Source organism: Brachyhypopomus gauderio, unplaced genomic scaffold (genome assembly GCF_052324685.1).
Source record: "Brachyhypopomus gauderio isolate BG-103 unplaced genomic scaffold, BGAUD_0.2 sc64, whole genome shotgun sequence".
Classification (NCBI taxonomy): Eukaryota; Metazoa; Chordata; class Actinopteri; order Gymnotiformes; family Hypopomidae; genus Brachyhypopomus; species Brachyhypopomus gauderio.
Genome location: NW_027506885.1, coordinates 1,469,823 through 1,482,322, shown reverse-complemented (window position 1 = coordinate 1,482,322; position 12,500 = coordinate 1,469,823). Strand labels below are relative to the sequence as shown.

Genomic DNA, 12,500 nt, shown 5'->3' with positions numbered 1-12,500 from the left:
GAGTTCTGGTGGTTTAGTACTTGTGGTTGAGTACTGGTGGTTGAGTACTGGTGGTTGAGTACTGGTGGTTCAGTTCTGGTGGTTCAGTACTGGTGGTTCAGTTCTGGTGGTTTAGTACTTGTGGTTCAGTACTGGTGGTTGAGTTCTGGTGGTTCAGCACTGGTGGTTGAGTTCTGGTGGTTTAGTACTTGTGGTTCAGTACTGGTGGTTCAGTTCTGGTGGTTCAGTACTGGTGGTTCAGTACTGGTGGTTCAGTTCTGGTGGTTAAGTACTGGTGGTTCAGTTCTGGTGGTTCAGTTCTGGTGGTTCAGTACTGGTGGTTCAGTACTGGTGGTTCAGTTCTGGTGGTTAAGTACTGGTGGTTCAGTACTGGTGGTTCAGTTCTGGTGGTTCAGTACTGGTGGTTCAGTTCTGGTGGTTAAGTACTGGTGGTTCAGTACTGGTGATCAGTATTGGTGGTTTCGTTTTGGTGGTTCAGTACTGGTGGTTCAGTACTGGTGGTTCAGTTCTGGTGGTTTAGTACTGGTGGTTCAGTTCTGGTGGTTCAGTACTGGTGGTTCAGTTCTGGTGGTTAAGTACTGGTGGTTCAGTACTGGTAGTTCAGTATTGGTGGTTTAGTTTTGGTGGTTCAGTACTGGTGGTTCAGTACTGGTGGTTCAGTATTGGTGGTTCAGTATTGGTGGTTCAGTATTGGTGGTTTAGTTTTGGTGGTTCAGTACTGGTGGTTCAGTACTGGTCACTCTCTGTTTAAAGTCCTGTTCCTGCTGGTCCTGCTGCTGTTGTGTTGTGCATTTGTGCTGTGGATGTCCTGCTCCAGAGGGTCCTTACTCTCACACACACACGGACACCTCCACTCTCCACACACACAACTACCACACTACCAGCAGCATGGCTATGTGTATACACACATGGGGACTTGTGGTTATTGGCATGTATGAAGGTGGATGTCTGGGCTCTCAAACAGTTTATATTGTGTCATATTATATTTTTGCAAATCTGCCGATTTTAAATTCATTTATTTAATTAATTAATGAGACCAAAACAATTTATTTAACTGGGTGCAATTCTTCCCCTCTCTCCTCTTTTCTCCTCTATGTCTCTCCCTTCTCTCTCTCTCTTTCCATCTCTCTCCCTTCACCCTCCCTCTCTCTTTCCATCTCTATCTCTCTCTCCCCCTCCCTCTCTCTTTCCATCTCTCTCTCTCCCTCACTCTCTATCTCTCCCTCTCTCTTTCCATCTCTCTCTCTCTCCCTCCCCCTCCCTCTCTTTCCATCTGTCTCTCTCTCTATCTCCCTCCCTCTCTCTTTTCTCCCAGGTGAATGACAGCTATCTATAGTGACATTTGAGATAAACAGCAGAGAAACACAGAGGTCCCTTTAACATTTGAAGGGATCTTTGAGTCTGGCAGACTGCGATCTAAGATCCCAATTTGGGCTGTAACATCACTTTAATTAATCCACAGTCTGCGGTCGGACCTAAATATTTAATGAACTGAGTTGGGATGTATTGATTGACACCTGAAAATGAAATAGACACTTAGAGGGCATTCAGCTAGTGGATGAATGGATTGATGGATGGATTGATGGATGGATGGATGGATGAGTTGATTTGAATCCACAGGACTCTTCACATGACTGTAATATTTGTGTATTTCATGTAGAGTGAGTCATTTCTTGACCAAGTCACATGCTCTAATCACCTGCCGTGAACCTGTGTATCTGTCATGGCTACAGATAGAGCCGTGACATAGAGAGGAACAGACCTCCTCTATAACTGTAATGCTGGATGAATACACACACACACACACACACACACACACACACACACACACACACACACACACACACACACACACACACACACACACACACACACACACACACACACACACACTCCCCAATCTCTGTGCATCTGCCCCTGCAGTGGGAGGCAGGTTCCTGTTGCCAGCACTGTTCATTCCCACAAGCCTCGTGCCTCTTGCTCCCCCTGCTGGACAGACAGACGTCCCGGACTACGGCGATGAGTCGTTGCACAGCGTGAGTGCGGGGGCAGAGAGTGCTGCTGCCCCAGGGCAGTTACACAAACAGCATGCTTCCTAGATCCCCCTCTGAGTGCCTGGCCCGGCTGCCGTGGAGACAGCGCTGCCGTGGAGATAGCGCTGCCGTGGAGACAGCGCTGCCGTGGAGACAGCGCTGCCGTGGAGACAGCGCTGCCGTGGAGACACACTCTTGGCTCTGCACAAACGTGATGATACAGGCAAAAAGCTACTGGTTTCTCTGAGAGACCACAGACCATATGTGAAGGATTATGTGGTAACTCCCGAGCTTTGTGTTGGTGTATTAAAGCATTTCCATGCGTGTGTGTGTGAGTGAGTGTGTGTGTGTGTGTGTGTGTGTGTGAGTGAGTGCATGTGTGTGTGAGTGGAGCACGTCTCTGATGCATGTATGTTAATGTGTGTCTGCGTGCATATCTGTTTGTATTTGAGTGTTTATTGAGTGTATGTCTATGTGAGTGTATGTTTGTGTGTCAATGTGAGTATGTATTTATTGTGTATGTATTTATTGTCTAAATGTGTGTTCCTATGTGTGTGTGTGTGTGTGTGTGTGTGTGTGTGTGTGTGTGTGTGTGTGTGTGTGTATGTTTCTATGTGAGCATGTGAAAAAAGCACCGCAGACAGTTGACCTTGCCAGTGGCCTGTGGAACACACATACACACACACACACACACATGCACACACACGCACAGGACCATCTCAGCATTGCAGGGTTGAGCTATCACACTGGCAGTGGTTTTCTGTAAAGAAGATGAACAGGAAACCTCACTAGAGACAGAGACGGGCTTCCAGCTCTAGAGTGAGGAGGAAAAGAAGAATAGAAAGAGAGAGAGGCAGTGAGGGATGGAGGGAGGGAGAGAGAGAGAGAGAAGGAGGAGAGGTGATACTTCCATAGCTAGTATCTTTGTATGTTCCATTATACTTCAGGTGTTTCCAGTGTAGGTCATTACTCCTACAGTGTAGGTCATCACTACTACAGTATAAATCATAGGTCATTACTCCTACAGTGTAGGTCATAGGTCATCACTCCTACAGTATAGGTCATAGGTCATAAGGCAGGTCTACCTACCTGAGACAGGTGTACCTAACTGAGACAGGTGTACCTAACTGAGACAGGTGTACCTACCTGAGACAGTCGTGTACATAACTGAGACAATTGTACATAACTGAGACAGGTGTACCTAACTGAGGCAGGTGTACCTACCTGAGACAGTCGTACATAACTGAGACAGGTGTACCTAACTGAGACAGTCGTACTGAGACAGGTGTACCTAACTGAAGCAGGTGTACCTAACTGAGACAGTCATACATAACTGAGACAGGTGTACATAACTGAGACAGGCGTACATACCTGAGACAGGCGTACATAACTAAGACAGGCATACATACCTGAGACAGGTGTACCTAACTGAGACAGGTCTACATAACTGAGACAGGTGTACCTAACTGAGGCAGGTGTACCTAACTGAGGCAGGTGTACATAACTAAGACAGGCGTACATACCTGAGACAGGTGTACCTAACTGAGACAGGTGTACATAACTGAGGCAGGTGTACATAACTGAGACAATTGTACATACCTGAGACAGGTGTACCTAACTGAGACAGGTGTACATAACTGAGACAGGTGTACATACCTGAGACAGGTGTACCTAACTGAGACAGGTGTACATAACTGAGACAGGTGTACATAACTGAGACAATTGTACATAACTGAGACAGGTGTACCTAACTGAGACAGGTGTACATAACTAAGACAGGCGTACATACCTGAGACAGGTGTACCTAACTGAGGCAGGTGTACATAACTGAGACAGGCGTACATACCTGACACAGGTGTACATACCTGAGACAGGCGTACCCAATCAAGGCAGGAGTATCTAACCAAGGTAGGTGTAGTTATCTATGAATCAACTCGGTCCTGTATAAATACTAGACGTGCTGCAGTTGGAGGGAGTAAGAAGTGAAACTTGGTGAAAATAGAAGACCAGATCACCCCAGGGCAGGAGTGTCTGCCCCACCCAACCACTCCACCCACAGCACTCCTGCATGCTGCCGTGACCATGTGTGAGTCAGAGATGAATCACTCCACCTGCATGGCCTTTTAGTGAGTCTCAGGAAACAGTGCCTCAGCTACTAACACTCGTTAAGGAATTCTGAGATGACGATTAAGTTGATGAAGGTTAATCTTTAGGCCTGGCCACTATGAAGAGTTAGTGTGGGCTGTGTTCACCTGCGCAATGAAATACCTCATCTATCATTTACTGAAGGGAAAGCAATCTCACGTATTACATACAGCAGGTGTTACGTACAGGGCCCATTACTGTGCTTGGTAGATCTTGTGTGTAACTAATCCAGTTTCTCAGTCTAATTTTCTGGAACATTCCTGGAGATGAAGCTGTTCACAGATATGCAATGAGATGCAAGTTTCTTCAGGAACTTTGAAAAGCTAAACACCATTTCAAAGCATTAAAGTGTCTCCTGAGTACATTTCTGTATTTGCTCACATTATAGTTGCCCAGTATGTTTGCTTTGACCAACAGCGTTTGAGAACATGACCGTGAGGATGTAGGAACTACGTTATATAATGATGCGCTGTGCTGTAGAGAGGAGTGTGAGAGCATTTGAATTGTATTATGGGATATAGATAAGGGGATGTACTGAGTCAGACTGCCTGATAATTGTTCATATTGTCTGATAACTGATCAGATTGTCTGATAAATGATTAGATTGGCTGATAACTAGGCAGATTGTCCAATCAGCTGAATATCATTTAAGCTGCCATACTGCCAATTGTGATTTTCACACCAATCGGAATTAATCCTCTACATTAACCCATCTGTGCAGTGAGAACACACACACACACACACACACACACACACACACACACACACACACACACACACACACACACACACACACACACACACACACACACACACCAGTGATCAGTGATCACTAGGGGGCGCAGAGGGAGAAGATTGGGTTAAGTACCTTACTCAAGGGCACTTCAGTCATGGCCTAGGGCCTGGGAATCGAACCCTCCGGTCACGAGACCGGTTCCCTGACCACCAGCCCATGACTGCCCCTAATTGACTACCTATCACCACCAGCCTGTTCTGACAGGTCTTCATTAGCGGGTGGAGGTGAGGGTGGAGGGGTGGTGGAGGAGACTCTGAGGACTCCCTCCATCCCTCATTACACCGTTCAGAGGCACTAACCTGCCTGAGAGTTCAATCAGCAGGCCTGCCTGCCTGGCCTCCCAGCGGCTGGTCCGGCTCGGCTCTGTCTGAGGCCCGTCCTCATTACGGGTCCCCTGCCAGCCCATTCCTGCCCGCTCACCAACTCCCACAGCGCCGATCTCCCGTTAACACCCAGCTGGGTCGCCCAGACCCCCCACCCAGAGCTGGAGCAAAGGCCGAGAAACAAACGCCGGTCTGACTGATTCTACAGAATATAATTGGAAGACACAAGAAGGGAGAAGACGCGTGTTTCCATGTTCTGCCTGCCTGTAAAACCTCCCAAGCACAGGGGAGCGCTCTCGCTGCTCCGCTCACGTGAACCCACCTCCCAAACCCCAGAAGGAGGAGGAGGAGGAGGTGTGAGCTGGTTGTACAGGACAAGGAAGAGGAGCAAGTGAGGAAGTGATCACACACTTCAGCACCACGTCTGAGTGAAGGAGTGACAACTTCCTGTCAAAGTTCATTTGTTGCTGTGGGAGAACAGCTGTTCTGATATGATACGTTTTGTGTGTTTTAATGGAGGCCTGGTGTTACCTCTAATACATATTAGACTGAGTTTGTGTGTGTGTGTGTGTGTGAGAGAGAGAGAGAGAGAGAGAGAGAGAGAGAGAGAGAGAGAGAGAGAGAGAGAGAGAGAGAGAGAGAGAAGACAGACAGAAAAAGAGAGAGAGAGAGAGAGAGAGAGAGAGAGAGAGAGAGAAAGCAATGTGTGTATATACTGTATGTATATAGAGAGAAAGAAGAGAGAGAGAGAAATTCTGTACCAAGTACCAGGAGATGTAGTGAAAGCAGCTCTACTGCTCTCTGAGTTTTGCAGAAGAATATCCCATAATATGTGAGTGTTGCCATGCGGTTTCAGCATGTCGGCTGCTAAGCTCAGTCTGTTGCTCAGTCCGAGGTTCTGTCTCTCCCAACACTGCACGTGTGACGGCAGTCGGGAGAGACATCGGTATGACTTTAGAGTCAGAAATATTTTCACTGGGTTTGCAATGCCGAGTTCTTTCATTAAAAAGCCCCTGAAGCAATATCCATCTTAACACAGTCATAATACGTCACGATTATCCTGCAGTGAGTCCCTGCAATGCAGTAGTTATAGACACGGATGAGTCTTAAATCACATCTGGGAGGGAGCAGTCACTCACCTCTCCCACTATAACCAGGTTAGCGCTAGGACTGACAGTCATTCTGGAAGACCTCAGAAGACAAGAAACAAAGGCTGACCTTCACTCAGTGTTTCTCACGCAGTGAGTGGGACGTGGGCAGGCAAAACTGATCCCAGATCAGTGGGCCGGAGCGTTGCTTCATCAGAGAGGTGAGGTTAAAGCAGATGGGAGGCTCAGACAGCCCTGGCTGGCCACGATTCAGAAGAGCTGCACACCGCCACACAGCTATCACAGCTACAGGCTCGCACACATCAAAGCTTTGTTCCTCTCTCGCTTTCTCTCCTCCACTTTTGTCTTTCTTTCCCTCTTTGGTCTTTTTATGTATTGGAGAGACGACATGTTTGAATTTGAGCGTACGGTGTGATGAGATCTGCTGCTCATTTGAAAGTTTCACTGGTCCATGATGGAGCGTCCACACCTATTTAAAACATCTGCTCTCATAGTAAAGACGTTGGCCAATAACGCACCTCCTCATGGTTTGCTGGTAGAAGGCATGTTGCTCTCGCGCTAGCATGATTGGAGCAGGCAGACGTGTTAGCCTGCAGACATGTGTTAGCGTGCAGACATGTGTTAGCCTGCAGACATGTGTTAGCCTGCAGACATGTGTTAGCCTGCAGACACGTGTTAGCCTGCAGACACGTGTTAGCCTGCAGACACGTGTTAGCGTGCAGACACGTGTTAGCCTGCAGACACGTGTTAGCCTGCAGACACGTGTTAGCCTGCAGACACGTGTTAGCCTGCAGACATGTGTTAGCGTGCAGACACGTGTCTCCAAAATTTGCTCAATATTTATTGTTAAAAAATATATATACATTACTCATTTCGAGTAAAATGTTTACAAATGTTTTATTTATTTTACATGTACTTATGTAATTATTATTCTAACATGATAAAAAAATGATTCTTCCAAAAATCGTCCAGCACATTTCTTTCTCAGAACTGGCCTTTTGCCATTAACATTCAGAGCTTTTTCAAGAGCCCATGGTCTGTTACATTTAACACATTCAACTATAAGTCTACAACATCTGTGTGACATTAAGTGGTGAAGCTCATTTGGAGGTGGGTGGAGCTTTAGAACACGGAGGACCATGTGACTTTCAGCATGCGTGAGATCTGTGGAAATGACTGTGAATTCATCTGGGCTTTTTAATTGTGCGTTGTCACGCCGACATGATGCGTAATGGGAAAGCAGGAAGTGAAGCTCATAAATGTTTCCCCGTCTTTCATCTCGTGGGGTTTCACCCCCTCCAAGATCCTAGAGTGATCATCTGGAGTTAAATGGCCAGAGCTGCATCATTCTGCTCATGTTTTAATCACTACCCCATTCTTGTCTTATTTTTTTAGCCTTCATTCACAAAAAAAAAAACAAAACCCAAAAAACAAAAGAATCATTTTTAATTCAGATTCTAAGTGCCCTAGTTTAGACATGTGTGGCCTTATTTTAGAATATTTGTACCCTATTTAGAATCTTAGTGTCCTATTTTAGAATCTTAGTGTCCTATTTTAGAATCCTAGTGTCCTATTTTAGAATCCTAGGGCCCTATTTTAGAATCTTAAGGCTCTAGTATCATATGTACATAAATACTGTTATTATGGGAAACAGTATTGCCACTCGAGTAGAGAGGGTGGCTTTGGGACCCTTGAGCAGGACTCTACACAGTGCTGAGTGAACCCAGCCCTGGATATAACGCAGTGCAAGGTGTTGCCCCTTCCAAACATGCTAGGACACCTGTGAGCATACAAATGTATTTGTTATTTGTTATTTATGTATGTATTAATTTTGTTTGCTTTATTGGAATGTATGCTGCACCCTTCTGGTAAGGAAATGTCCAATGATGAATACATAATGCATAGCAGACTGAGTGGGTCAAGGAATAATGTTCCTCACAAGCACAGCTTAGCTCTACATGAAACGCTGTTGTTTAACAGTATAACACACTGAAGCCCTGACCTGCTCTGTCCTTACCTGATGTAAATAAGGGGTTGATACTCCTAACCCTGGGGGTGGTTATACTCCTAACCCTGGGGGTGGGTGATGGGTAGTAGGCCTAATACTCAAACCCAGTGGACAAAGCTGAACTTTGTGAAATGCTGAAATGTTCAAAGTAATTGTGTTGGAAATTGTTTTGAGGTTTCACCCATCTCCACGTGACACCTATTGGATGCAATTGTTATTGTCACGTCTTATTAATTCTGTTCTGTGAAGCAACAGTTCAGACAGGAGTGGACAAAGTCTAAGCGATTGATTCTGATGGATTATGCCAGGCTATCGATACATATGATCAATAAAGATTTGGGAGAAATGACCATACAGTCACATCACTCCTGATAGTAAACTAGAGGATCTGTATTTGCTAACACTTAAACACTGTCCTGTCACTAGATCTGTCCTCAGTGTCACTGACTGGCTGTGTTTCACAAGCACATCAATCAATATGCCCTTTAAGTAACATTATATCTATCACTAAATTACAATGTCAATCACTATATCTCTCAGCATCTCTCCTCATAATAACCCTCGAACCTGGGATGTGTTTGTTTGCCAGACTCTGAAGCATCTCTGACTCTGTGGTTGGGACAGAGGTGTGATCAGCTTTGCTAGATACTGTAAGCCACCTGTCGAAAACTTAGCAATGGAAGCTTAACTTAGTAACAGAAGCTTCACTTAGCAACGGAAGCTTCATTTTGCAACTGAAGCTTGACTTTGCCATGGTCATGTGACATGAGCGTTTTGAACATGTCTTCAGAACATCAGCACAAGTGTTGAAAAGTTAGTACCAATCGTCCTATCCCTGACAGAATACTCTGAACATGTACACTCACCACAATACTCTGAACATGTACACTCACCACAATACTCTGAACATGTACACTCACCACAATACTCTGAACATGCACACTCAACACAATACTCTGAACCTGTACACTCACCACAATACTCTGAACATGTACACTCACCACAATACTCTGAACATGTACACTCAACACAATACTCTGAACATGCACACTCAACACAATACTCTGAACCTGTACACTCACCACAATACTCTGAACATGTACACTCACCACAATACTCTGAACATGTACACTCAACACAATACTCTGAACATGTACACTCACCACAATATTCTTAACCTGTACACTCACTACAATATTCTTAACCTCTACACTCACCACAATACTCTGAACATGTACACCCAACACAATACTCTGAACCTGTACACCCAGCATACTCTGAATCTGTATACTCACCACAATACTCTAAGCCTGTACACCCAGCACAAAATTATGACCCAGTACATTAAATATAATACTCAGATCCAGTACAGTATTCTCTGACCCAGTACACAGTACTCTGACCCAATACAGTATTCTCTGACCCAGTCCACAATACTCTGACCCAGTACAACGTACTCTGACCCAATACACTTATATGGAGCATCATGAATGCCAGCATGGGCTGTGTGTGCTTGTTGCCTGTTCCTATGACAACTGGGAAGAGGAAAGACAAGGCACCTTCTGGTATTTTGTTGTTTTGCTTGAACAACAACAAAAACAACTAACAATAGAAACTACAAAGGAGAAGATTTGATACTTACCACCATTTGGTTGAGGGAGACCCAGCAGTCTGGAGGGAAGTCTTGGAGGAGAGGCACCAGAAACTGTAGGCAGCCGTCCCAATGGCACAATAACAGCATCATCCCGATCAGATTAAAGATCCGCACCACGGCACTCGCCAGGTCGTAGGTCATGTGGAACAGCTGAAGGAAGAGAGAGGGAAGTGTGAGACGCAGGGAGGAATACTCCGAGAGGAAGACTCAGAGAGGAAGACTCAGAGAGAAAGACTGCAGCACGTGGTGCTTTCTCAGGCCCGCTGGAATTGGGCACTGCTCTCAAACGACTGTTTCAGTTTTCACAGGACATGATCGCTTTACAAGTGAAAAAGTCGATTTCTTAGCATGTCTGGGGTTGTGTGTGTGTGTGACACTGAGCTGTAAATGAGCTGAATACAGCACTGAACACAGGACGTAGCGTTTCACATGGCTGTAGCTCAGCGCTAAAGCCCTCTCCTGCTGCCTCAAACAGACACGACTCCCTGCTCAGCTACGCCAGAAAAAACCTGTTCATGAGTCACGATCTAGCCTACGTGTGCAGGCCAGAGAGTCACTATACATTGATTAGATGAGCTAACAAGTCCTGCTATTGACTACCATTAACAACAAAACTCAATTAAACATGCTAAACACATTAGCATAAGCCCAAGTAGGGACAGTAGGGGATGAAAATGACATTAGCACTGCGTGTACACGCTGTTTCTGGAGTCTAATTGTGATGTATGGATTTGGTTCAACGTCTGTCTGGGTCTGTGCCTCTCCACCTGTCTGTGGTTATTTGGCCAGTAGAAAATGTCTGGCTAATATCTAAACCTCATCTCACACTGGAGACCTCAGTGAATCATCGTGTTTCTGATTATCTGGATGGCATTACTCATTTGAGACCTGGGCAAGGGTAAGAACAGCCGGGTAAGAACTGCCGGGTAAGAACAGCCGGGTAAGAACTGCCGGGTAAGAACAGCAGGGTAAGAACAGCCGGGTAAGAACAGTCAGCACAGTGGAGATGCGTGAGGCCGTTTTCACACTCAGTCTGTTTCAGTGTTTCAAGTGGTCTAATCATTTCGTTTGCTGAAGTGAATATGTCAGATAATCTGCCCTAAACAGACCCCAGAACAGTGATCCCCCAAGGATGCGTGAGTATGGTTTGTTGCTGGTGTGTTTTTTATCCATTTAAATTCTAGTACAGCCCTAGTGTGTTTCGTGCTTTTATCTAGGTTGAACCTTGAGGCTTATCAAACACACCAACAATCACCACACTCGAAACTAGAAAAAAATGTCTGAACATGGCATTGCATGGTCTCCTACAATCTTCTACACTTTTTTTGGTATTTTAGGTCAGTTATATAATGTCTGTTTTTGTTCTCTTTTCTCATCCTGTTCATGAAAATGTAGCAGATCCACATAACAGCATTTAATGTGTCCATCTTAACTACACTACCCATAATTCAATATTATGCAGATGAGTTCTAAAGCACCTGTTTTGCGAACAGCAAGTGGTCTGAGAACAGTGCTACAGAGGACCAGGAAGAGGAAAGAGTCCTTTTAAAGGTCCAGATGGAACCCAAGATGCACAAGAGGTCAGTTTCTGGTTCACTTTTAACAGTCATGAGTTTGGTTTTTAAAAGAGCTAAAGCAATGAGAGAGACAACTACTTAAATATCAGCTCAGTTAACTTGAGGTTACAAACAAATGTAGGAACTCATTGCTCATATGGCAACTATAGTGAAGCCAGAGATTCAACAGGCGTCATTTTGCTGGGAAAATCCTGCAGATAGAAGCTGTTCAAAACTCACGTAAAAGACCATTTAAGTAGAACAAATAACTTAAAAATGAATTTGGATTGGACCAGAGATGAATATAAAGAAAGAAAAAGTAGATAGAGGGAGAGAAAGATAAAGGAACCGATATCTTTTAGTAGTTCACACAGATTAACCCTGAGGAGGTTAGGTCTCCAGAGATTTCACATTGTGTCACAAAGCTTTACATAATTAATTTTTTCTCAGGCTGTTATAGGAATGTTCCAACCCAGTGTCTATCTACCACATCTGTAACAAATGCGTGATTGCCATGAGTCAACGTTTTTCAGAGGGAGATGTGTTAGAAATATTGTCTGTGGTAATCGACCATAAGCTTCTAGACATTAGGCAGAAAAAACGCTTAAGCATGTATTTATTGTAAAAGCATCGCGCATAAAACTATTGTGCAACTCTACTGTGCAACTCTACTGTACAACTCTACTGTACAACTCTACTGTACAACTCTACTGTACAACTCTACTGTACAACTCTACTGTACAACTCTGGTGTGCAACTCTACTGTACAACTCTACTGTACAACTCTACTGTACAACTCTACTGTACAACTCTGGTGTGCAACTCTACTGTACAACTCTGGTGTGCAACTCTACTGTACAACTCTACTGTACAACT

General features: G+C 44.9%; 1 protein-coding gene across 1 annotated transcript in view; it reads right to left on the bottom strand.

Annotated features, from left to right (window-relative positions):
* hcn1 (hyperpolarization activated cyclic nucleotide-gated potassium channel 1) overlaps positions 1 to 12,500 on the bottom strand; it is a 97,847-nt gene that overhangs the window by 45,196 nt on the left and 40,151 nt on the right. Inside the window, exon 3 of the mRNA XM_076988827.1 lies at positions 10,057 to 10,218. Coding sequence (XP_076844942.1) covers positions 10,057 to 10,218 — 162 coding nt within the window. The remainder of the gene's footprint in view (positions 1 to 10,056; positions 10,219 to 12,500) is intronic.